A 27,230-nucleotide genomic window follows, 5' to 3' on the forward strand; every position below is an offset into this window, starting at 1 on the left:
ACGTCAGGATGTGTATGAGCAGGCAGTGATAATGCATTTTGTGGATGCTAGAAAACATTTACTGTCTTATGTTTCATCAGTTTGCAAGGAATTATTCTGTTAAACCTCAATGCTATCACATTCACTTAATACTGATTATCAATAATGCTCAGTTGACAATTTACATTTTGCAGGGATTCCAGAGTTTACTTCAGTTGGCTGAGAAATACTGCTCAAATCTCCTACTCTTTAATCTCCAGCTGTGAGGAAAGAAATGACCCAAGGAGTGACTTAACACTTACAGAACTTCGTGCTGTGCAGGCAGTGCTCTAAGTCACTATTTCCATTCACTGGCAGGCAAATTCTAACCTCTGCATCATTTAACTGTTTCAATCTTAGAGATATCAGAAGTTAAAAAAAAAAATCAGAGAAGGGATAACCTCGATTATGAATGAAGAATCTGTACGTAAAGAGCACAGGGCTTTCCTGGAGTTCCTCTACTTAACTGACTGCTGCAGGTGATAGGTCTAAGGCCTTACATCTGGGACTCTGAAATTTACCTTTCTAAATACTTCTTCACCTTTGATCTTGCTTCATCAGTTCTTCATACATAAAGTTATCCATTCACTTAAAGATAAAAGACTTCATAAACCATTCTTCCAAAACTTTGTTAGTTGAGGAAGAAGAACGAGGACGACATTTTTGTTTTTCTTTTCGATTCTTTGGGAAGTACCAAATTCTTGGCTAATGCTAACATATATAGGCCAAAATAAAAAAGAAGCTCTCCAAGATAATACTGCTCAGCACAGAACAGGGGTCAGTAATCAAACCGCAGCCTTGATATTCGGAGATACTGAAATACAAGAGATTATTTAAATAATCTTTCTGAAAAGCAGGGCCCATTTTCCTAAAAACATCTCTAGCTGCAAACTTCCCTTTCCATACAAAATGACTTGATTTGCTTTCTTTTTTTTTTCTTTAGAGAAGGCAATGGCTATTTACACTTGCTATCAGGATATTCATATCAGGAATTCAACTAATTATGCATGCACAATCATCAAATGGTGCAAGGAGAATGTTCACACATGCTGAAGAAGAGAATACAGCTCTGTAATATGGAAGGCAATTGTAATGGCTAAGATTTATCAGTTAGCTAAGGACACTACAGTCCAAGTTACAGAATACTACATAAAGAAATAAACAAGGATCAAAAAAGGTGTTAGTATTTAAAACCAAAATAAATGAATATAAAAGAATATGAAGATTAATGAAAACTTTAATAGGTAAATTATTTTCAAATAGTTTATTTAGAGAACTATGAACTATTTTCTCATAATTCCCTTTACATAGTTGCATCTATAGAAAGCTTGTTGAGTGAAAGCAAAAAAATGTAGCATTAAAAGAAATTTCCATCAGAAATTATTGGTTTAGCTACAAAAGTAAACCAAACACAAACAATAAATCAAAGAGAGCATTACATATATATTTACCTTATCAAATAGAAATTCAGTGTCAGAATTTGGTGTTAAGGTTGATTTGTGAATGTAGGAAAATCCAGTATGCAGAAAATGAATGGAGCGCTACAGCTCTTCATTTCTGTCTAGAGTTGTCAGTACAGTGTAAACAGAGCATTTCTAATGACATCCTCAAATTAACAGATCATAAGTCATTGAGTCAGGACTGGGGGAAACTAGACTAGATTTCTACAGGTTTGGCAGTCACTAACTTTTTACAGGCTGCCATAGATGCGTTTAATTACATCAGCCTCTTCCTTGTCCAGGATGCCCTTGTCCACATAAGCATCAGCTTGCTGATCAATGAAATCTCTCAGCTTTGAAAGATCATAGTCTGAAAAACAAGAATTCATTTGCACAATGAGTCATTGCCATTATACTGCTTCACCTAAGAAACAATGTCATTGTAAAATTTATCCAACCAACGCACTTTATCCAACATGAGGAGAATTCTCTCCAAGTGAAACTTGTGAAACCATTAAAAAACCCCAAACAGCTGCACGAAGTCTTTTTACACACCGTGGTGCTTTTATTATCCAAGAGGAATAATCATCTCTTGCTCTTAATTGATTGATTGCTGTCAAATGCTAAAGCAAGGACATTTTCTGGTCCAGGGATTTGATGTTCTAGTCTGCACAGCAAAAGCGGTTGTGCCATATTATTTTCACAACTGTCATGGAATCTAAAGAAAGTATTAAATGGACTATTTCTAGTTGAAATCCCAGTAAAATTCCCACTTACTACCATTGTTGTAGAAATTCATGAAAGCAACTCCCGGAAAATAGATCAAAAATAATACCATTTTTTACCTTGACACAGAACATAGCATTCTGGTTTGAAAACTACTGCAGTGAGCAGTCTTTGTGACACAGTGTTAGTGTCAGTTTTTGACAATCTGCCTCTGTCAATCTGCAACAGAGTGCTGAAAGATCCTTCCTCCTTTTCCAATAGATGAGTGCATCTATGCAGCCTGATTCACACCATATGCATTAAATAGACTATTCTTATAATGGAAAACATCACTATTTTCCATGAAAAGAATTCTACTGCAAAGCAATTTTTCAAATAACATGGTAAGGTAACCTATTGTGTAGCTGGGACTCTGGCAGCAAATTCACTGCACACATATATTCACACATAAACACAATAAAGTTTCAGTTCATAATTAGCTGCATAAACATAAAGCTTAATTTATTAGAATCAGAAGAAGAACATCTATGTTTTATGGGTTCATACTAAGTTAAATGAATCAATATCTTTCACAAGAATGAATACATTTTGAATTTTCCAGTATAAATTATTCCACAGACGGGGCCTTCAGAATACATTAAAACTGATTTTGCAATGTCCAATGTCTAACATCACAGAGCAATATGTGGAAGAACCTTCTTTCAAACTGTGCATTCTTAACAAAATAGACAATAATGAATTTGTGGCTTTTTAGGTTTCAAAAGCTGACCAAAATAGGATGGAAATAGAATGATATTAAGATGCTTGGAATCATTTTTATAACAGCATAAGGCAATTTCAAAAGAGTAATTCAGAAAATTGATATTCAACACTCCCCACTCCTGCAGAGGTGTCCTCTCCGTATCTGAGTTAGCAGGAATTTTGCTGTTTGCCGTACTGAGGTGAGGATTTCTTGTCTGGTCTGTTACTGTCATTACTTAAGAGAATGTAGCCTGCTTGTGTCTCCATCCTGTATGAGTAATGGGGACAAACAGTACTGAGCAATTTCGTAACTGGGATGAGAGATTTCATTCATGTTGACAGAATGAGGGTCTCCAGTGAAAGATACCAAGGAATGGAAATGAATGAAGAACAAATACTAAATTAATTTAATGTCCACATTTTCATATTAAAATCTCTGTGCTTATTTTACTTCAAAAATGCTCTTTCTAACTCTAAGATTATTATGTGGAGATGTGGAGGTTTAATTACTAAACATCCTGTATGGGATTACAACTATTATGATATTATCCAATTCAGGCTAATTTGTGTATTTCAGAGCATTTTTAATTGGTTTTTTTGCCCTAGAAATTGATCACTGACAATTTCTAATACTTATTTAGAATCTATTGTAATTAGAAAAATCCGCTTTGGGTGCTGATTCACTGCAACAGCTGCAGCATTACATGGAGCTGTGTAACAGCTCCAGTAAATGAAGTGAACTCTTACTCGCATATTCAGATCAAGCCATTTGCCATTGAAGTTAATGATAGGAATTGCTTTCATTTCTAAATGGCTCTGTTAGTGTTACGGAACTCTGAACTACCTCGGTATTTGTTGAACAATCCACACATGCTCTTTGCATGTACCAGTTAAATGCTCAGCTCTGCAAAGGTTTCAAGCATCAAGCCAGATATGAAGGACAGGCCTGTAGGACAGGCAAAACAAACTTTGGACGCAAAAGGCAATGAGCCCCAAATCCAGGCTTTTGATGTATTTATCTTTAAATCATCCCAGCCACTCAAGCTTACCAGCCTCCTTAATAGACAATTGATACTTCCAAACTGCAGAAATCCAAATCAACATTTCCAGGGTTAGTCATTGAATGAATAATATCTACTGAAATTCATAAAAAATCAAGGACCCACAGACATTTGCCTGAAGAAAACCTAAACCTCCTCAAGTATATTCAGTGAGTAAACCAATCCCTGAGTAGGGCTGGCAAAGTCTGGCCATTCTAATCCATGAATTACTTTGAGAATCACTTTTCTGCCAGCCCCCAGGTGCCAGCTGGAAGTGGAGAAATGATTGATGAGCACAGCAACACCACCTAATCATGCACTGAAGAAACACTGCAATGCATTTGCGGTTAGATAAGCTTACCCTGACCGTACTTCTTTTAACATCATCCCAGGGGAACTGAATTAGCATTTTACAAAAATAAGGAGTATGAAAAGGCACAATAAAGATGATGTATCAGAAGAGTAAGAATACTATTCTAATTTTGTCATAACTTGCACTCACTTTAGGACCTATTTCCATTGCCAGAGGAGAATAAAGATATTTTAGTGCAAATGAAAATCCATCTACACAGATACATATATATCTTACTGCATTCACAGGCAGATAAAATGCTATTGATCTGCAGTCACAGCCATTTTCAGACCGCAGCAGTGCAGAAGAAAGATTACTACAAAGAGGAGCGAGGGGCTGCTCAGGCAGTATGTGTGATACAGAGATATAATTACACATGATGGAGATCTAATTACTATGAGTACATTGCTAAACAGAACCATTAATTAAAATTGGCAGGAAAACTCTTGAGCAAATATGTAGGCCTGCTGCTAACTGCCATGGCTGCCATTGTGTGGAAATGATTTGAGAAATGGGAATTTTTTTTTATAGTCTTTCCTATTACAGTTTCTGTAAAAAAGAAAATGAATGTGTTGGGCTGTAGGCATGCAGTCATCTCTGAAATGGAATTCATACACACTTCAGCTCACAAAGAAGATGGATAGATTACCCAGGGCTAATCTCATCTCAGATCACCCTCTGCTTGGCTGGTGCGAGAAGGATCCTTCTCGCCAGGCGCCAGTCATAGCCCAGGGATGGAACCCCTGGCTAGGAACCTTCACTTCCAGAGCGGGTGATGGCAGAACACACAGCCATGGCAGAGAACAGGGAGAGGAGGCTGGTTTTATGTAAGAACTTGAGGGAAAAGATGGTATGGATAAATAAAGGTCTGTGAGAAATAAAGGCGAAATCCTGCTGCTGTTCTGTCCCTGCCGGCAGCTCTCACACAGCTCTGCCTCCGAGGAAGAGGCAAATGGTGGGACAGCTGGTGAGCAAAGCCTGTGCAGCTGCTTCAGTCACTGCTTCCTTCTACACAGCTTTGCATGTGAGAGCTACAAGTCGTTTGAGTTGATTTGGGCTGTAATCCAATGTATTATGGTGCTACTGACATAAGTTTGTATCTCAACTGTCCCTGGTTATGTAACAAGGCTCATTGCTATTGGTGCAGCATGCTAGCCAGATGGACCGAGCTTCTCTAGACACGTCCAGACATTTCAAATGCATCTATCCCACCTACAAAGTCATAATTAAACAACATGATGAGCTAAGAAATGAAGCACTAGACAAAGCTGACGCAGCTACCTGGTGACAGGCAGACCACCAGGACTGTGTGGACAGCACATGACAAACTCCCTGCTGGTCAGTCTGTGGTGGGGTTTGTGGCCAGTGCCCATTCGACCCAGTTTACATTAATCACTAATTCACAATTTATGTTCATTGGCTTAACTTTTTCATGACCTGTATTATTTAACTCCGACACCACTAATGATCGCTATAATCTACACAAGCACAGCTTCACATTACTATTACTTAAGGTTTAACACAATGTGAAGTTATACAACACAATACAAATTACTTGCTTTTTAATGCATATGGTGCCACCCCAATGCCAAGGCCTTTTACTTCATACCTTCTTTGTTACCTTGTTTATTGTGTTTTTTCAGCCATTCTATGTTCTTCCTGATTGCTTCCAAATATGCCTCAGATTTCCCTAGAGGAAAAGATGAGAGAGAAATCAAGCACTTACATCAATGATTGATGCAGCTTGCTTAACTGGGTGAAGTTGGTCACAGGAAAGGCAGATTAAAACTATTCTTAGTTTCTGTTTAAAACCTGAGTCCTGTCAAACTCAGTCAGACAAAATTCCCACAGATGGTTAGCAGGTGTTGCCGATGCAAGATTAGTCATGCACAAACTTAGGATCATGGCTTTTTTTGATCTTTATACATAACTTTGGTGGCATCCACAGAAACTGCATATGTGGATTAAAAACAGCCTATAGCTTTCTGATCATCACGATTGTTCAGCAAAGAAAAAGCTGTTAAGATAGCAAGGAATGACTTAATTAGGGCTGAGAGCTTCCAGTACCAAAACTCCTCCATATAGAAGTAGTAGCAGCATACAGCAAAAAATTGTGATGTTTTGGAAAGACAACCTGAAATATAGTTGCTATTTTTACTGAGAAAAAGGATGTATTAAAATTACCATGATAATTCTTTGTTATAGCTGAAATTTGAAGTGATGGCTATTTTTGGACCAGAAAGCACACAGAACAGAATTAGTACAAGGATTACCTAATAAGGCCCCTAAGGAAATATTCCAGCTAATGGATTTTGAATTCTTAACTTGGCTGAAGCTTTATTGATGTAATGTTCTTACATTTGTCAGGAATAAAAACCTAGCGTGATTAGTGTGTAGAAGGTTACTACTGCCAACTGCGCATGTCTGCTCCTGTTAGTAAGTGGATACAGTCTTAGATACACCCTCATTTTTGACCTGGGAGTGCAGTAACTTTACAGTAAGTTACTCTGTGAAAGAGCAAGGGCACATTGCATGATAAGGCAAAGAACTAAATACTGATCCAATTTAAATTTTTAAATAGCTAATGGACTGAAGATAAAAGAAAAAAACCTAAGCCAAATTGAAAAGACAAATCTTCAAGAGACAAGAAAAATGTGTTATTTATCACTTCCCACGGGTATTGAGATAGCTTTTCTTTACTGTGAAATCAGACAGCCACCTTGAGCTCTTTTCCTCTTCCATGTTGAAATAAATAAACTGCTGGAAAAAATGTCACCTTCCCTCTGTGAGTGGCTGCACTGCCCACAGAGCTGAACTGATGGACTACAATCTACTGCAGTCCTGATTTCATTACTGAGCAGCCTGAGTAAAAATACTGCATTCCAAAGAGTACGACCATCAGAGAGTACTTGTACAAAAGCTATTTTGTTTAACCAACTTACTACAAAACACAGATACTTATGCTGGACCCTTTGCAATAAGAACACCTGAAAGGTTTCTGCACCGACAAACATTTTCCTTCAAGAGTTCAGCGCAATAAGGAGGAACCATGTTCCCTGCAGATTTGTTTTCAGCTGATTTGCACCCAGGTGACTTCAGCCAGCACAGTGTAATTTAGCATGTGGCACTATTTGTCATCTGAGGCATGACAAAAATAACTGTACTACTGCGCTATATTTGCTTAGGGAGACACTAACTTACTGTAATGTTTTCAAAGTGATGTAAAACAGATTAATTACTGATAACCTTTAACTTCTGGCAGTAGGAAATGTAAATTGTGACATTGCAGAACTCTTCATTGCCTTTCAGTACCAGCTTGTTCTAGCACAAACTATAGAAATCAAAGGGCCCGCTCAGATTATTGAATATTTTGGCCATTCAATTTCACTGGAAAGCCACAGACGCAAAAAAGCAAAATCCCTCTGCACTACTGCACTGAACTGCATTTCATATTGTTCTAAAAGGGCCTAAGAATTCTGTGAATGTCTGCCCAGCAAGGGATGTAGTGTCATATATTTAAAACTTGGCAGATAAGTACACTTCTGAATCAAGCTGTTGTGTGCTGATTCCCAGTGACTATAGACTGAAGATATTTATGCTAACACCATGGAAAATCAGCACCAAAGAGAGGAAAAGACTCCAATCATTTAGAGCACACATAGTAGGAAAAGCAATATTCTGTACCTCCGGATTCTTCACTATTTCCTGCTGCATTTTGTCCTTCATTTTTCGTAGAATCCTTTGAAACTTCATATTCCTTTTCCATTTTAGCTGCTTCTTCCTTCGTACTATCTGCTTCTTCACTACTCTTGTCTAAAGAAATAACAAAAGCAAACAATTTTGTATCAAATGCACCAGGAGTATTTCTCAATCACATCAATACAATCTTGGCAAGTAAAGCATTTTGACTGCTGGTTGAGGAAGAGCCTCATTGGAGCCTGTCTCAAAGTGGTTTCTAAAGGTCATCTCTACTCCAGACCTCTGGAAAGAGGAACACCTGTTTCTGCTCTCACAAACAATAGCTGAATACAGGGGACTGCAATGCAAAGGCACATTTTGTGCAGAGAACAACTCTATGAAATTTGCACTTGCTACATTCAAAGTTGACAAATAATGCTTTTTCATTATTATTTTAGTATGAAAAAGCACTGACACAGCTTGCTTTTGTGTATGTGTAACGTCTGGACTCCCATGAAGAAAAAGACAGTGAATATACTTCTCAAAGACTGGACAATTAAGTGAAAATCTCTTTATTTTTGTGTGCTTAGACAACGGAACTATGGCTTGGTGCAGGTCCTTGAGAGACTGTGGCTTTAACAAGCAGTCTGGCAGCTAAAACAATTAGCAGACTTTTAACCGAATAGGTTAAAAAAAGTGTTATTCCATGAAAGAAAATTGTAGAGTAAGTACCTGCTGTTAGTTTTGTCCTGGTTTTGGTGGAAGGCTTCTCAAGCTTCTTCTTTGTCTGCTCAGCTATCATTGTATCTAAGTTTTCTAGAAATCAGGGCAAAACAAAACCAACCCCCAGTTATTCTTCAATGGATAAGATGCAGAATCCATACTATATTCTCCCCAACACCAGTCTGAATGGTAAGTAGAACAGCCTTCATCCTCGCCCCTGAACAGTTAATGCAGAGCCAGTGCTAAAAGAACAAATAGCTATATGGAATATTCATCAATCTTATTTAAAAAAAAATAACGACCGAATCATGACCATAAGAGTACCAAATATTGCCAACCTCCATAAAGTCAGTAAAAGTGTGCATCATATTCCATATTTCAGACACGTAAGTCACAAAATGCTGATGATTATCTGTAGCAATTTATTCTGATGAAAGCAATGAAAGGCTTTAATTAACTTCACAAAAATTACAAGACTATAAAATATGTGCTTCATCCTGTGGAAAACACTATGCCAAACTGCCTATGTGTTTCGATTTTATATGGCTTCATTAGAAAAAGTCTAGTAAAAGGTTTTAAATTATATTTAGACGAAATAAACAGGCAAACAAACACTTTGTAAAGTTGCTGAAGTTAAGCATTTACCTGAAAACCAACTAGGCATCTGTGGCCATGCATACAGCTCTAGAAGACTAGAAAATGTATTTCTATGCAAATTTTAGGGCTGAATTAATCTAATTTGAAAGTAAAAGCATCTCTTCATAAAGATGGATGTTTCAGATACAAACATTGTATGCTTATGTGGGAAAAGAAGTCCTTTTGATACCACACTTGGTAGATATTCAAAATACAGGTCACCATACAACCTGCCATGTTTCCTCAGTCCTATTATGCACATAGTGTAGAATTTTCCTTCCTTTTATCAGCTTTTTAAAGGTTCAGTTAAACATGGATTCAAAATTTCATATATACTATCTTGTTGCTGGGTATATTTGAGAGACATAGTTTTGAAATTTGTCAAAATTCCTTTTATATAAACAGCTGAAATATTCAGTGTGCAATGTAGGAACTGCAGCAGAATAGATATAATAACGCTAATAATATTTTAAATCACATTTTCCATATAAGGCCAGTATTTTATCCATCAGCTGGGAGCATTTTTTTCCATTAGAAAGATACTCCACACTGAAACACAAGGACTGGTTTTTTAGCAAACATATTTCTCTTTGTGGCAGATCACCACAAGCAGTTGTGCTTTCCATCTGATGAGAAATCACATGTCTGTCTGCATCCTCTATATTTTGTTATTTACATAAAATAAAATGTAAGCGGTATTTGTTGGCACCCTGCCTGATTGCACCCTCCCAAGTCTACATCACATCATAGGGTTTTTTGTGAATATTTTCATTTGGTACATATTCCTTTAATGTGATTTCTGACCTTGCCCCATATGCCCTAAACAAAATAGGTCTGGGCTGCATTACAAGCTGGGTCAGACATCCTGGTGAAACAAAAAACAAGCCAGAATTATAGTGGGGGTATTGATGCCTCACTAATCACTTGATCTAAAGCTTATTGAAAGGACCTTAAACATCCCTTTCAGTTCATCTTAAGATTCTATTTTTCATCCTGAGTCAGTACCATACTAGTATTTCAACAGCAATATAAGGATCTCTCTGTTGCAAAAGACAGTTTTCAGGATAAGATTACACAGTTAAGAGATTAAAAATCCTTTGTAAACTCAAGCGAATAGATTATTCTCTTTCACTAATCCGTGCAAATGCAAAAATGCCACTGATTTTGGAGCTTAATCCAGCATATGGTATTAAATTAAGCTTAATTTTAAATCTAAACATGGTATTTAAAAAAATAAAAGTATTTAAAAATTAAAATATTGCACATATCTAAGTTCATTGATTGATAAGTGCCTTTCATGTTCCTACTTAAAAGTGTCTGCATTTAGGCAGTAAGTTTCTATTATCAGGAAACAAAAAGACTCCACCATGAGACAGATTTATAACCTGCCGAAACATCTTTAGATTTAAATGTCTGACACCGATATTTCCAAAAGTTTTTGTTCTATCAGTATATTGTAGTGTTTGAAAATTGTACACATATCCACATACAGCACGTGCTACTGCTGGCAATGGAATTTATACTCCTCCATTATTTATTCACATCTATAAATAGCATCAGGAACTGTACAGTTCTGTGAGCCCTTTGATTTGGGTGACAATTTCATGTGAGTTCTCTATCATGAGTACAGAATTGCTTTCCAGCCCCATGAAGGGTAATAAGGCAGTGATGACTACTAATGACCTGAGCTTTGCCACTGAAGCCAGACTGAATACGACAACCACTGTGTTCCATTTTCAGAGCTTTGTTTTGTCAGAAAGGATGTGGACAAATTTACAAGACAGACCTTTTAACAGGCACTCCATTGTACAGAAGTGCTGAAGTTACCTTGCCAGCTGGAAGGCATATCAACATGGATCTGAACATTTCTAATGAGCCGTATTTCCTGAGTGACAGAGTCCGTGTTTGAGGGGCTTCTCTGATGTGCCTACATGTGTACCCTAGAGAGAGTATTGCCAGATAATCCCAGTTCTTCCTGAACAGGATTTATTGCCCTTGCTCTGCTTCAAAATTAATGCTTTAACAGCTGGTGTTGTTTCAAAACATGTTTGTACTTGCCATGTGTGGCTAGGCCAGGGCTGAGCAGTGTTTGCTCTGAGTTACACGGATGGAGTGAATCATCTTCTTGAGTGAGGTGTGCCTGGCCAGCAGCTAAACAACCGCCTGTCCTAGCGCAGGTCTAACAAGGATTGATTACTTTTCCGGTGTCGTTTCCTTAGCAACCTAATCTGCACAGAGGAAGAGCTTAGAAAGGCACTGACCTTTCCACAGAGCTGGCCACTTATTTGAAATGGCACTAATTAAAACAACAGCACAATAACTACTGAGCTAATGGAAGTGACCTACGCTGGTAAATAGGTCAATGGCCTGGCGGCAGCTTTCCACGGAGCAGGATAATCTCATCACCCAAGCAGACACTCGGAGTCACCAGATCTTGTTTCTGCCTTGCCTCACTTTCTAACTTGCTCTTTGATCTGGGATGACTCACTCAAGTATCCATGCTGCAGGAGGACTTCTGTTTTGAGTAGGCTTTCTGAGACATTCTAGGCCCTGTTCCTTACACACTGATAGATGCTCTCAATTCCACCTGAAAATGCAAATTTCCAGCACTTTTGAAACTCTAAAGTCCTTCAAGTTGGGCATCCAAAAATCTGAACTTCATAAAACCAGAATGTTTTATCTTTACTCTGGGAGAATGTACTGTGCTATCACCATCTAAACCCATGGGAAAAGATACTACATGGATAACTATTACAAATTAAATTACTTTGTTCTTAGAGAGGCAGAAACTAATATATCCATCTGAGTATTTAATGGAATTGGTGATGGAAGATTGACATGGACCTTTCTCAAGATTCACGGTGTTTTCCAGACTCTTGCAAATTTTCCTGGAAGGGGTTTTTTCTTCTTCATAATTGTCCTGTACCTGGGAGGCAGTTTCACATTCTATCCTCATCAAATTGACTGAAGCTGAGATTCTGGGCAATTAAATTTCCACAGAAATACCTGCTTTGCTGTTTTCAAGCAGCATAAAAAACACTGTGTTTATTAAAGTAGAAAAGGGATCATCAAGGTATCTGAGATCACTTTTAATGCTAGCTAAAAAATTCATTCACTTAATGAGTTCATACACCCCAACTGTTTCAGCTGGAAAGCTTTGTGCTGATGACTGCTTGTGTGAGATGCACATATTTCAGGCATTAAAAACCCACAGTTCTCCTTGGGCTTTTCTGTCTCCTGAAGTAGATGATCCTTAAGAGTTTGCAAGGCCATTTTCCATCTGTGAAAAATCTCTAGACATCTCAGCATTTGTTTGGGACTATTCTGTAAGAAGAGCACATCTGATTAATTCTTTGGACAAGTGCATGTCCAAGAACTGTCCATATCCATTGGATTTTCCCCAGTGCAGCCAAAAGCAGAGTTTGACCTTTGGTCAGCTATAGCTGTATCAAGCATATGTCACATAAACTACTAAAACTGTGACAAACAAGAGAAATCCCTCCATTGTGGAACTGCAGATGGCTCTCAGCCTTGCAAATCTCCCGCTGCTCTCTAGCTCCCTACCTTACATGTCAAGACAGGGCATTTTCTTTCTGAATCTTCCTGTTTGACTGATTTGTTGTGATGGAGTGTCTGAAGCCTAATGCTGCCATGAGGAGTGACATGTCAGGTGACAAATCCCAGGTCATGGCACCACTTGTAAAGGGATTACAGGTGAGACGGTCAGAGTGATTTGAAATTCGGACAGTAATGGTATCACTTGGCAATCAGGTTAAAAGCAACTCCAAAAGTAAAACACAATTAAAGAGATGTGCTTTGAGGTAAACATAGCTCAGACTAAGTCTCCTTTATCACCTCTAGTAAATTCCGTACCTCACAGGCTGTTTCTCAGATTTATCCTTCTAACATTCCACAGACATTTCTTTTGCATTACAGCAGGTCTCTTAGAGCTGTGCAGTGCAGTCCTTTGCTAACCCTTTCCCATCCTGGAGCTGCTCCGTGGCCTGAGCACACATTTTATGTGTATCCACAGCATGCCCTTTACGAGCATGATGGTTTGGGACTGAAGCAGCACAGAGCTGCCTCTCCTGCAGGAGTGGGAAGGAGTTTTAAATGTTCAGTGACACCTTCTTTATTCCACACCCACATAATCATCTCAAATCACAACTTAGTGTCTCAGTGCTCAACTGTCAAGAGAGAGGCACTGAGTTCAGAAAGTGTGTGTGTGGGGGGGGTAGGCGGTTGGAGCTATTAAATACTGTGAGAAAAAATAAAAGCATTGCCCTCCTTTAGAAACACAAACCACTTGGGAGGATGCAAAACCTAGACTTTCAGGAACCAAGCAATATATCTGTCAAATAAGATACTATGAGGAGATGGAGATTTCCATCCAGTTGGGGAAGTGCAGAAGAGAGAGTGAAGGGAAATGGAAGAAGAGGCAATATATTTGTAAGAAATAACTGCAAATTTAAATGGTAGCTAGTGATAAGCAAAGGAATTAACTTAAGTATTTGTTTGGATTCTTGAACACATGATTTGATAGTCATGTAATGTGGTGGGAAAAGCAATTAGTGATACTAAACTCTTGGATCTCTCCCAAAACATATCTGAGAAGATTCAGAACCTGTGGATACTGAATATACTACGCACTCACACACAATGCCACCCTCAGGTGGTGCCCAGTTTCCTGCAGTGTGTAGTGGTCCTGGTTCTCAAGAACTGTGAGGTCACAGACTTTTCACGCCATAGCCACCCATTTGTTTTATTACACAGTGAGAGTCTGACTGGGGAAAATAGGAGATAAGATCTAAGTAATGGGGAAAAAACCCACATGCATGTGTTTGTTTAAATGCAGGAGCAGCAGGGGATAGACATGGAGGGAGTTACAGAAAGAACAGCTACAAAGGTGCAGTGGGGTCTGTAATCAATATACTTCCTAGATTCCAGTCTTGCCTGAGATCTCTGCACACTCTCTGTCCCCACATGATTTTATCTTATCTCCATGCAAATTCATCTTGGGTTTAACTATTCGCATATACTTTACAGAATCACTGCTGCTCCTCTGTATTCACCCCACTCTTGCCATCTGAGGTACCTCTGATTTCTACTTTTCAGATATAGTACAGTATACTGGCATCTGTGTGACCTTAGTTCATCAGATAAAAAATAAATAGCAGAGAAAAGAGCTGCCTGAAATTAAATAGCTCCCACTGGCAGCTGTATGCATCATTCACATGATAAATACTGCGTAAGGAAAATCACCAGAAGGAAAATTAATATAGGGAAAAATTTGTTAAATAATTTAATATTTATGAAGAAAATCTACAGTAGCAACAAAGAGACCTTTGGGAAAAAGGATTTTTAAAAAGAAAATGTTGGTATTATGCATGAATTGTTCCCTGTATGAAAGGCTTTTCACATGACAATGTCCATACTCCACTTGTAGCCTCTGGCTCTGCTTTAGCAGCACCTTCCAGCTCACCCTCTGAAATCACAGTCTGCATCAGGGAACTTCAGCTTATGGTCACAGCGAGGAGAGGAAAGATGATGCCAGTGTGGGCTGTGATCTGCACTTTGCCTCACACTCTTGGCTCTCTGCCTGTTCTTGGCCAACTAAACAAATATCAGGATCAGATCTTTGGCCTGCAGCATCTGTGCTGATGAGAACTTCGGGCATTAGTGACATTATTCAAACAAGTTCTCCTCTCACATGAAAAGGCCAGACTGTGTCTACTGTGCACTGGCCTACAATGGGGAAATGACTGAGCTCTGCCTTCATCAGAAGTGGAGCTGTGGAGGTACCAAGAGTGAATGTGACAGGCACAACAGCTATTTCATATTCCTTAGCGTGGAGAGGCAGGGACATGTCAAAAATCAGCATAGGAGACTCTCTGCCTCTTCTCCTTCCCCTTTCATGCAGCCTCAGCCTGCCTAAAAGACAGTATTGGAATAAAACAGTACCCCAGCTGCTCTTTAAGAAAGGAGCAAACTAATGTGTGTTCGTATTCCTTGGCAATAGTTCCCCATGAACAATCCATCTCCCATTGCTCCTGTGTCCTGCAGCTTGGTCTTCTTCCATGTTGTCCATGAAGAACAAATCATATGAGGGTGGAAAAGGTAAACAGAGACATCTGTTCATGCCCATCTCTAACCAACACAATCTCCTACTCAGTCACGGGGGACAGGGTGGATTCTGACAATGAGTCAGAGCCAAAGGGAGAAGGTATGAGAGGTGGCTTTGGTTTGGTCTAGGGAAGAAGGCAGCTGTGACTCAAACACTGCACACTGAGCAGCTGGTATGATTTCTCTATTTCCCTCCTAAATGAGGGGAGGGGTTTCTCCTCAACCAGTCTGCTGTGTGCTGTGTGTTCCACACTGTGCTTCCAGTAGTCTAAATTCTTTACCACAAGGAGGTAAAAAGTGGGATCCCCTTCAGAGAGAGCAAAGCGACAGAGTCCTTCATTTTCTTCCCAGTTCTTAGCCCCTTTCTTTTCTCCATTTGTGGAAGATACAGTACTCCTCTATGTCACAGATGTATCTGTGACATAGAGAAGTACTGATGGCAGAAGTTTGTGCTATATGTGCTAGTCAATAAATGAGAACTCCACGCAAGGCTATAATGTGCACATAACTAATCTGCATTTTTAGGGTAATAGTTTATTGCGTAACATACTTTCACTTGGTTGGGGTGGCAATGGATAAATTTGCTACAAACCTACTCTTGTAAACAGCACACAGCAGGAGGATATAATTAATCTACGGTGTAAAAAGGGTTCATATATATATACTGGTGCCTCTTAAGAATTTTTCTATCATCTCTGAAAGCTGTATTTTTTTATGGCCCCAAGGCTCTAATTGCAAATATTTCCTAGAATGGTTCTAAAAATCACTCATTATTTTGGTCTTATTGGTGGGAGATTGTATCTGAACAAACTGGCAGAAACTATTTGTTCCTGTTTCTAAGCTGACAACAATATTATTAAAATAGATCTATTACAAAACTATAGTTTACTTTACATAATTATATAAATAGAGCTTTTATCAAGATGGTAGTAGACTGATATGCGTTCATTTTAAAACTAGCTAGATAGCCTGGCATATGCAGGGAAAGTCACTTGTCATACAAAAAATTCTTTGTGTGGTATAGATGAAGCTTTTCCTTAATATTTTTCTGGTCTGTTATAGATGGTTTTGGTGGAAAGGCAATCAGAGTAAATCTCCATCATCACGTTACTCAACAGACAGAAGGAAAATGAAGAAAAGTGTTATATTACTCACAAACTAATATTTAAACAGTACAAGTAACTGTGCAATGCATGCCTTGTTGTGCTCTGCTGAAATCAAAGTGAATTTTGCTATTGGCTCAAACAATTATTTTTCTCTTGAAGCACTCAGCACTGTGAAGGATATTGTCCTTTCGGTTCTGCATGAAGTATCAGCTATTATGCAACATAAATGTTATGAATGCCATGAATAATGAAATATTTTATACTGAATCAGTTCATAACTTCTCTGAAAGCATCTTGCTGCTTTCCGCTGGTCACTACGTGGAAGTGTTCCAACACTTCCATTCCCCGCTGTCACTGCACCCTTGCCAGCAGCAGCATCATTTCAGCAACTGTCCCAAGCCCTTCCCAAAACTCAGCCTGTTCAGGGAGAGCAGCCTGTGCCTCTGGCAGGCTGGGGCAAGCAAGAGCAGTTCAGCTGTTCGGGCAGCATTTGCTTATCCAAAGGTGGATAAGTTAATAGCACACTTAGATCTAATTCACAAGCCACCTGTGCTCCCGAGATCCTGTGTCATAATTTACTACCTTATGCTTTCTGTACCAAATAATGTTTGTCCATTCTTTTAATTGCAAACATTATTTTAAAACAGCTTTCAATCTTCAGAGGGCAGATGGTCTTTCTAGAAAGATTTCTGAAAACCTTTGAACAGGCTAGAAACATATAATGAGGCTTTCACTCCACAGAAGAATTTGCTCCCTGAAACGGCATTCACAGCTAAAAAAGCAAAGAGTGATAGAAAACTGTGGAATTTTGCCACACAGGATAATTATCAAATAAGGTGACCTTAGCTGAACACACATTTTCTAACAGTTTGTTACAGGCTCTTTTATGCTTCCAGAGCTATAGCTCTGGAAGCTTTACGTACTGTAAAAGGTAGGCATTATTTTTCTCCTCATTCATATATATGAATATGCAGGTTTGGGCTTTCTGTATTGTTACAGATTACATTTAGCATATGGAAAACTTTTAAATATGTATTACATAATATTGAATATATGTATTAAAAAATAAACGTACTCCTTGTGTTTCCGTGTATGTGCATCTGTGTTTTTCTTGCACCACACTGCAGCTAGACCCTTTGTAGCTTATAGCTAAACCTAATAACGTCAGCCACTGCTGCAGCAAAATACTTTCCCCTGGAGTAAGATACAATGATGATGACATAATGTTGTGGTTTCCAAATGCCAAGCCAGCTTTTACTGGTATATGCATTCAAATTCACTGTCTCTGCACCCCTGTGACAGTAAAAAAAAGCTGCACCTTGTGACTTGATTCAGTAAATGATTTATTATTTTGAATGTATAATTCAGAGGCATAGCTTACGCATGGCTTCAGTCACAGAGTGGGGAAAATTAATTTAGGCAGTTTCCTACTGTAATAAAATGGAGAGAGGATGTAATCCCTCTGCACAGACCCAGTAGGTATTTTCCACCAAGTAGCACAGAATCTGCTCACTGATTATAGACTGAGGAAACAACAAAAAGCTGCCAATTTTTTACACTGATTCTTCTCTCTGACAGATATTCATACTAATTCCCTTATCTGCTGGAAATAAGCACAGCTGTGTATCAATCCCCTAATCCAAACTGCATGAAGATACACACAAGTACCTATCCAGCTATTACAGACTATAGAACTTCTAGTTGAGTAAGAGTGGCAATAAAATTGCTACCATGCTTAAGAATAGTGCAGGAAGCTAACATGCTCCTGTGGATGCTCTTCCTCCATTTGATGAGGAAATATTGAAGTATTTGAGAATATCAGCTCAATAAATGAAGGTCAGCTTTAAAGTGACTTCTCAACAGCAAGTCTAAAAAAAGAACACCACAGAAGAAACCTGAGAATCTATGAGAAAGCTTTTTCCACTACTGTAACTTGCTTTGATGGAACACAAAATCCATCTCTGCATAAATCACTCATTTGCAAGGCAGAGTCTGGATACATCAGTTGATAGTCTTACTTTAAATCCAGACGAAATCAGACCTCTCAAACTCTTAACTTAATCCTTGCCTTCTGTACTATGTCATCATTGCAATTTGTTTCCAGGGTTACAGTACCTGCTTGCTCAAACAAACGCCAATGTGAACAACTGCCCTGACTTTTAGCAGGAAAAATGCAATTCTAGTGTAATTCCATTATTTGCATGGTCTTGCATCAGGGATGAATTTAGCCTATTAACTTTGGCAATATCTGATCAAGCTGTAATATCTTCATTTCTAGAATGACAGTGAAACCACTTTCTTTGCATCTTTCTTTAAATGTACTGGCAGACAGAGAAATAAATAGCTGGACTGGGGCATAAGTTGTCCAAATATTCCATAATTCAAGGAGATTTCTAACAGCAAATAAAAGGATAGCCTTGGTCAGATATATCATGAATTCTTTAGAGAGGAGGTGCAGTCATGCACTGAATGTGAGTCATGATTCACTGGATCTTTTGTAGGCAAGTAATTGATAATCAATCCATACATTAACAATTGCATCAATCAAGAATCTGCAACCTGTAAAGACCATTGCCAGTCCTCTCTCTGTGACAGGCTGATTTATGAAGCTGAGAAATTGCCCTGATACAAACAAAAACTATTCAGACTAATACAGACCACAAAAACTTCAGACAAATGAAAGGGCTGTGCAGAGTTTGTGCAGATGATCCCTTCTTCTGTAGGTCAGCTTGTTTAACTAGACAGACTGCCTACAGTGAATGGAAGAGAGTTTGTCAAAGCCAGGAAAGGTGTGTGAGACACAAACCTGGCCATTCCAAATTCCTTCTTCAGGAAATGGTAACGATTTTATAAAACCTACATAGCCACAGACTCTAAAATGGATCCAGGAAAGAGTGCTTCAAAATCTACTCCTTTGCCAAGATGTAACACCCCTCACAGATGGAAGGAGTTTCACTTGGTATACACCCTTAGCATTAGGTCCCATCTAGTCCAGCTACCTACAGTGACAGATTAAAGGAGATGAAGTGCTGGATTACTTTTGGGAAATGCAGGTACTTAACCCACTTTAATAGAACAGAGAAATCCCTCATTTTCCCCTGACATAAAGTAATTGAAATAAACTGTGCTTCACATACTCTAAATGCACAACTGATAAATTACCTTTCCTTCATTAGATGGAAATATTAAAGCAGTATGGAATTGAGCATTGCTGTATGAAATGATCTATTTAGAAGTGTAGATTTAGCATTTTCAATGAACAGATCTGAAACAGATCTGAAAGACCAAGGAAGATGAGAAGATAATTATCACTGTTGGTAAAGGAAGAACACACATTAATAACAGTTGTATAAAGTATGTACTCTCACCAAGATAGGAAACTCCTTCTTCTGGTGTGATTGTTCCATATTTAACCATCATCTTCACAAAATCAATCAGGGTTTTCATGATAGTTATCAAGGTCTCTTTCTCTTTTGTCTCTGTCTCTGTGTGAAGGGATGAAGCAAAACTAGTCAGATTCAGGCAACCTGAAAAAACTGTTCTGCAAACTTCATGCATAAAGAATGACCTACTCAGTAAAAGAGAAAATGCTGTGCTGGATTAGCAATGAGAACTTTCATATATGTTTCTTTTTAAACAGTTCCTGCAAAGTACAGCTGAATATACTTTAAAACATGAGGGGTTGGTTCTTTATAGCTTTTTGTCTTGAGGGGCTGTGTCATGGAAGGCCAATGGTATTAATTCCATTTTACAGCTAAAAACACTAAGCACACAAAGATGGAGTGATCTGACAGTTCTAATTGATGGTTGGAGGGCAGATATAGGTAGAGTTTTCTACAGTCTATAATTTTTCTTTTATTTGTTTGTGAGCTGTTTAGTAGATCAGTTTGGCTCTGTATGAAAGAGATACATCCTCCTACAAAATCAATGACAAAAATAGAAAGTGTCCCAAATGAGGTTGTTACTGTGCACAAGTCCATGACTTGCATACTGGGATACAAGCATTACATGGCTGGGAGGATCATGACTTCAGAATAGGATACAAAAAAAATTTATTTTTTATAAAGAAATTTTGCCCACACTTACCTGCTTCTTAGCTTTTCTTTTCCCACTGTGTTTACATGCTGAACAATATTACTGCTATTCCTGCATTAGCGGTGTCAAACCCCCCCATCAGTCACACAAGCTCCCCCCACTGCCCAGGCTGTCACTGAAGGACCCAACAGAGCCAGGGGCACTGTCAGTCAGGCACAGTCAGAAACATACTCCCAACCTTGGCAGAGAGCCAGCCACTCTGGAGAGCTGCTGAACAGGCTTTTTATTGCTGCTGCAATTTAACACACAGCTGTAGGATGCAACCGAATCCCTTTCCTCCAGCTTGACACAACCTGACAGGTGAACACATGAAGCAGGAGATGTGCAGCCAGTGGACCTGGTTCTGTTTGCCTGATAACCTGCTAAACCAAACATGCCTGCCTGTGTTGTGAGTAGACAAAGGAGAAGAACTAGCATGCAGAATTGCCATGGGAAAATTAAAAAGAACAGGAAGAATATAAAGTTTGTAGATTGGACTTGAGCGAAATACGGCCTCAGGCATTTCATTTTAGCTCTCCACTCAGGTGCATATGGGGACCATTTGAAGCAATATTAATGCTCCTGCAGGGCAAGGGATCTACCAAATACCAGCCTCCCCACATCCCTCCAAAAGTCAGAGAGTGTGTGTGTGGCTGCAGAGAGTGGGTGTGTAGAGGGTGCTGACAGAGGGCTGTGGCAAGGAGCCACAATCTTGCCTGCAATAAGAGTGATGTCCAGCACCGGAATAGGGAGAGACGTGCAGAGCTTTCACTGCAATAAACAGCAAACCTGTGGTTTGTGGAAAGGCTGGGAGGCTCAGACTCATTTACTGGTACCATCAGTGTGAGGATTCTACTGTGGCCTACTTGTATCTCTGTTGGCTTAGAAGACATGGATGTTACTGGAAAGATCTCTGGGGAAAACCATTTGCCAGTTTTTCATCATGTCCTTACGGGAATGAAAAGAATTCATTCAGCACAGGATGGGAAGGGCTGTCTAGGTCACACTCTTTGCAGTTCTGAGTGCTGTTCCTGACAGTGTTTTGCCATCAAGATCACTAATCAAATTCGTTTCTGCTATATATCTTACAGAACATTTTCAAAGCACATGGTCTCTTGCAGCTAGGGAAGTTGTGGGGAAAAGAGCAGGAGAAAACAGAGAATCTTAATTTTTAATATTTTTTTCCCAAATATTTGTATAATCACATGACAAGCTCACCTGAGTTAAGACTTTTTAATAACGCATAAAAATTTGGAAAATATTGGAGGTCTTCGAAATTATCTTCAGAAGGCAGCTCATTTCTTCTTTCCAACACATTAGATGATGACCACGTGTTATCCAGTGTATCATCAACTTCTCCGTTAATGAAACTATCCTGAACAGATTTGCTTGGTGTCTCCACATAAGACATAATAATAATAATAAAAAAAAAATCTATAAGCACATTGCTTTTGGTGATAGGGTTAATAGAGCAAAAATTTCTGTCACAACCTCACATCATCATTGTCCTAATTGCAAGGTGAAGACTATACTATTTTCTCAAAGTTATTTCAATTGACAACTGGCTTAAATTTTAAAGTAACTCATGATTCTTTTTTCTATCAGACAGGATTTCTTTAAGAACACGTCTTGTTTCTAGATTGAACTGACTATTCCCTAAAGAATGCAGTACTAGTACCATTTGGCAAGCAAGACAAAATTATTAGCTAAGAAATTACCATTTTTTCCTGTTGCTTTTCTTTTGTATCACTGTCTGCTCTGCTGGCAGGGTAATCAAAATCTTCAGACTCCTTCTCACGATCCTTTGCTTCATTTGCAATTAGCTGCTGTAAAACCTCTGCCACTTCATCTTCCAGGGTATAGGCCTGACTCTCTGTGATCTGTTAAAATATTTGTGCAGAGTACTTATAGGATACTGTGCCTTGTGTAGATCAAACATCAATATGAAACCTGATATTGGCATGAAAATAGGTTGCTGTCAATGTGTTTGCTTCAAAGAAATCAGGTGTAATACCTCTGTGTGTGTGTGCATACATGTATACATACAGACATGTAAACATGTCTACCTCTACAACTCTCATATACATGTATACATAGAAATACACATCAAATATGTGTGTACACATAAATCTCACCCATTCATACCTACAGCCTTCAAACCAAACCTCTTTAGGACTTAACACAGTAAGTCCAGCTTGAAAGATGGAGCTGCAAAAAATACACATGCTCCGCAACACATCTATGGACAACAGTTGAATAATTACAACAGAATACAGTAATATAGAATGGGAAAAAAGCAAACAACTTTCTATGATATCATTAAAATGTTTTCTCTTTGCTTCATAACAGCTGTCACTTGAACAAGAACTCTCCCATGCAGCTGCCCCAGAGCTCCCTCTGTAATCATTGGGGTGCAATACCCAACTGCAAAATCTAGTGCTCAAAAGATAAGGTGAGTATTTTTAAATATAAGGATCCCAAATGGCAATGGCTAAAGCCATTGAGACATCCAGAGGTCAGAGACAAATCCAGTCTTCCTAAAAATCAGTAATGTAATATATCCTCAACCAGCCAGCAACAGTATGTGTTTGCTGATGACACTAATTAGCATTAGGTGGATAGGAAGGAGTTTAGACCTTTCCCCCTTAAGTATAGAAAAGAAATTAATAATAGAAAAGCACTCAGTGAAAATCAGAAGACAAATTAAAGGAAAATGAGGACAGACATGGGAGGAGTACAATCAGTGAATGTTTTTTTAACATCAGAAACATTCTGCAGTTTGGCCTATTTTGTTGCAAAGACATCACAGGAACAACAATGTTATTGCAGAGCTTAACCAGCAAGCCCAAATAGCTCCAGAAATTTGCTTAGACCCCGAATCCCACTCTCTTCAGACAAAATCTGCATCCAAATTGTTTTTTGAAAGAGCATTAATCCAATCCAAAAAACAGTTAAATGATGATTGCCAAGATACTTACTAGCCCCAGATTTAGAAGTTTTGAAACAATCTTGTCAAACACTCCTCTGTCATTTTCCTCATAAATTCTTGCGGCAATTTTTTGAACAATGTCTTCAGCAGTTAAAGGAGTGCCATCTAATTGATGGAGGCCATCTGGATCGTCTGAAAGGATTACAAGTTTTATTGTGTGCTGACCATCCTAACTAATTTAGATTAAATTCTCGTAAAAAATATCTGCCCACTTCTTTTTCTCTTCAGAACAAAACTACATTTTTAGACACATTAGGAATATACTTTGATACACACTTTACAAGACATTAAATCAGTCACAGGGAGAAGTTCTTTGTGTCAGTTTTCCACATCTGAAAAATGTCTTTCTGACTGGCTCTTCTGAAAGAGCAAGGATGAAGTTTAGGAGCTTCCTCTCCTGTTTAAAAAAATATTGGCACAATTTCCATATCCACTTATTACTGTCTTCCTGGTATTTACTTTCATTGTATGGCCACTTAGATCAAAACAGTCCATGACAAATGCCACACGATTATGTTTGAATTTCAGCAAATTAACTTTTAATTATGTAATTGTTACCTACGGCAAATAGGTATCATTGTGACAATGGGAAAGGGAATACTATGAGTGAGCTTTGTTCTGTGATCAGCACACTTTGATATAATTAACAATATCCTGAGCTAAATGCTGCTTACAATTCTCAGAGGACTCACTTAAACTACAAGTCAATTAACTACTACTGTAGCAAAGGCAAGTATTCTTTGGCCTTTGGTAATTTCTCCTAGGTTTGATTATGAGAATTATCTAAAGCTGCACATAATATTTTGAAAAAATATATGTGATTTAGCTGCATATAGAAGTGCTTCTTCCTCACAAACCAGAACAAATATATTTTCATTCAAAAATATGTCCCATTTTCCTTCCATCAAATCTAAATTGGTAAAAAACATTACAAATTACACAATTAGACTTTTCCCCATGGAAGTGTATTAAAATTAAGATCAATTCTTTTGTACTGTGTTTCAAAAACCTAATTGTAATACAACAAGCTTCCACAACTGGAAATAATTGAAACTGCACTTCGGTAACAAATAGAGCTCATGTTTAGTGGTGAATACAACATTCATGAAGGCAATCAGTTTGCAAGAGAAATCTAACCTAGAAGTCACTGAAAGATGATTATGGAATACCTTGGAATTTATAATCCATCCCACTTTTAGTGGAGTCATAGTCATCCACAAGCCTGCGGTTCTTGGTGGAGTCTGCATCATCAATGGCCAGTTGCTGTTCATACAAAGAGCTTCTAATTGACTCCCTCTCCTTCTCATTCCTTTCTCTTTCTGCTACTGATTTGAGCAGGTTCAGGTCATCAACAAAGGAATAATTCCTGAACTCTGGCTTATTTTCTGGAAAATATATCAATATCAACATAACACAAAATCTTATACCTCTTTGAATACCATTATGAATATTGCTATAAAACCAGGAAAGATATTTTACCTGTGGGAGCAATTTTCCTATTCTTGTCTGCCTCAGCTTCAGCAATCTAATATATAAAAATAAAGCAAACAAAAGAGCAAACAGGTAGAAGGAATAAAATATGTGATCTCTTAATTTATCAGTATCAGCAGAAGGTTTAATGCCTGATTTTCACTCTTAGTAAGAAGTTTGCCTGAATAAGTAGACCAGGAATAAGCACTTTCATCAGTACCACCCATCCTCTGATCAGAAACAGACATTATGAGAAGCTGCAATAGACTTTCTGTTTTAAGATAAAAGCCAGTTACATTTCGCTTCTTCACTGCAAGCTCATGCTATATTCACCATCAAAGACATGAGCTATTGGAGCTAACAACTTGCTTTTAGAATGCTGGACAGTGAAAGTCTGTATGCCAGTTCTTAAAAATTATTGAAACCCTATTTTGTATCTAACCCCATCAATAATCACTTTATTGACAAATCTGTTTTTTACCCATTCATTAGTCATCCATGATATTCATGGATCCAGTACCTGAAAGACTAAAAATATTTACAGGAATTCTGTGAAAAAAAAATTTTAAAAAAAGTAAATATTTTTTATTTCACTCACCTGTTCCTCCAAAGGTCTTTCTACACTTAATTGTCTGTTGTGTATAGCTTTATCTAGAATAAACACACACACATACACATATATATACACTCAGTTATATGATACATGCAACTACAAAGAGACAGCACATTTCTTCCTAATTTATAATTTTCTCCCATAAAACATGGTGTTTTAAATAGGATGCCAACTGCTAGTTCTTGCAAATAAAATTGCAGCGTTCCTAGAAGAATGAGAACACAATAAAAAAGTCAAATCTTTAAACAAAGCATGACTGGGGCAGAGGGAGAGGTTCTGCAGAAGACAGAAACACTGATATAGACTCAGCAATGTCTTTCTGTTCAGAAAACTCACGAATTGGGGAAAAAAGTGCTGGAGGAGATTGACTAAAATAGCAATAATCGGATTGGCACAACCAAGAGATTAAAAATCTCTTCCATCCAGAACACCGCGGGAGACAGGGAGCAAGCAAAGACTTGCTTCTACACTGCTGTAGAATGGATGGAAAGATTGCTTGGAAAAGATTGAAAAAATTCAGAGCTTTTCCCTCTACCAGCACCTATCCCTTCACTTTAATATTAGATTGCAGCTTCAGCGATCGGTGTCTTGCACCAGGAATATTGCTGCTTTAGGACCTCATCGCTTTTAGCCAAGTGGAAGGAAAGTTTTTACCATCCTCTATCTCTACCCCGCAGAACTTTCCCCATCCGCGGCAAGCGGCGAGAAGGCTCCGGGGCGGGCGCTTACCTGTGCCCGCGGGTTTGGGGAAGCCGTGCCCCCGGCTCGCCAGCAGCGCCAGCACCTGCAGCGCGACCGCCAGCCCGAGGAACATGGTGAGAGCGCGCAGCCCCGCCGGGGCCTGCCAGGCACCGCCGCCCGCGGGAGCCGCCCGGCCCGGCGGGCGCTGTCCGCCCCGAGGTGCTGAAGCTCGGGGAAGCCTCCGCCCGGGGCTCGGCCCCTCGTCCCCGCGCCCGCAGAAATGGTCGAGCCCGGCCCCGGCGGCGGCCCCGGGCACGGGGAGGAGCCGGGGGCGGGCCGGGCCCGGAGCATGCGCGGCCCCCTCGCTCCGCGGCCGCGGCCCGGGGGCGGCTGCGGAACGGCCCCGCCGGCACCCACCGGCACCCACCGGCACCCACCGGCACCCATCGGCCCCGGCAGGCTCCGCGCACACCCGGGAGCAGCGTATGGGCAAAGCCGGTCCCGCACGGGGGGCTGTGAGTCGCTGCCTGTCATCAAACCCTCTCCACGGGGCTGAATTGCACAGCAAAGGCGCAGTCGTCAGTCTCTTTGGACGACAAAGGGAGGACGTGGAAAGTTTAATTATAGCACGTCCTGCTGTTTAAAATTTAGGATTTAAAAAAGCAGTCGCAAAAATGACAATAAGCATGTAAGCTCTTTCTGAACGTTTTCAATATTAGAATTTAGCCCGTGTAGACGCAGAACACCAACAAATCCCTAGGGGTCGGAGGAAGACATTTTCACCGGTTCGCGGCAGAACAAAGGATTCCAGCGGTAGCTCT

General features: G+C 39.2%; 1 protein-coding gene across 2 annotated transcripts; it reads right to left on the reverse strand.

The window, feature by feature from the left end:
- Positions 1–1,267: 1,267 nt before the first annotated feature.
- On the reverse strand, positions 1,268–26,578 carry SCG3 (secretogranin III). 2 transcript variants are annotated; one of them, XM_040077561.2, is made up of 12 exons: positions 26,458–26,578; positions 25,714–25,766; positions 25,125–25,170; positions 24,815–25,030; positions 23,635–23,777; positions 22,375–22,536; positions 21,875–22,052; positions 19,951–20,067; positions 8,727–8,810; positions 8,001–8,129; positions 5,938–6,006; positions 1,268–1,827 (listed from the first exon to the last, which is right to left on the reverse strand). In XM_040077561.2, the coding sequence occupies exons 1-12, from the start codon at positions 26,540–26,542 to the stop codon at positions 1,709–1,711; spliced, it is 1,401 nt and encodes a 466-aa protein (XP_039933495.1). In that variant the 5' UTR covers positions 26,543–26,578; the 3' UTR covers positions 1,268–1,708. The 2 variants fall into 2 exon arrangements, with proteins under 2 accessions (XP_039933495.1, XP_039933494.1); XM_040077560.2 differs by having other exon boundaries at positions 5,926–6,006.
- Between the last annotated feature and the right edge of the window lie 652 nt (positions 26,579–27,230).

This window comes from Hirundo rustica, chromosome 13 (genome assembly GCF_015227805.2).
Source record: "Hirundo rustica isolate bHirRus1 chromosome 13, bHirRus1.pri.v3, whole genome shotgun sequence".
NCBI lineage: Eukaryota > Metazoa > Chordata > Aves > Passeriformes > Hirundinidae > Hirundo > Hirundo rustica.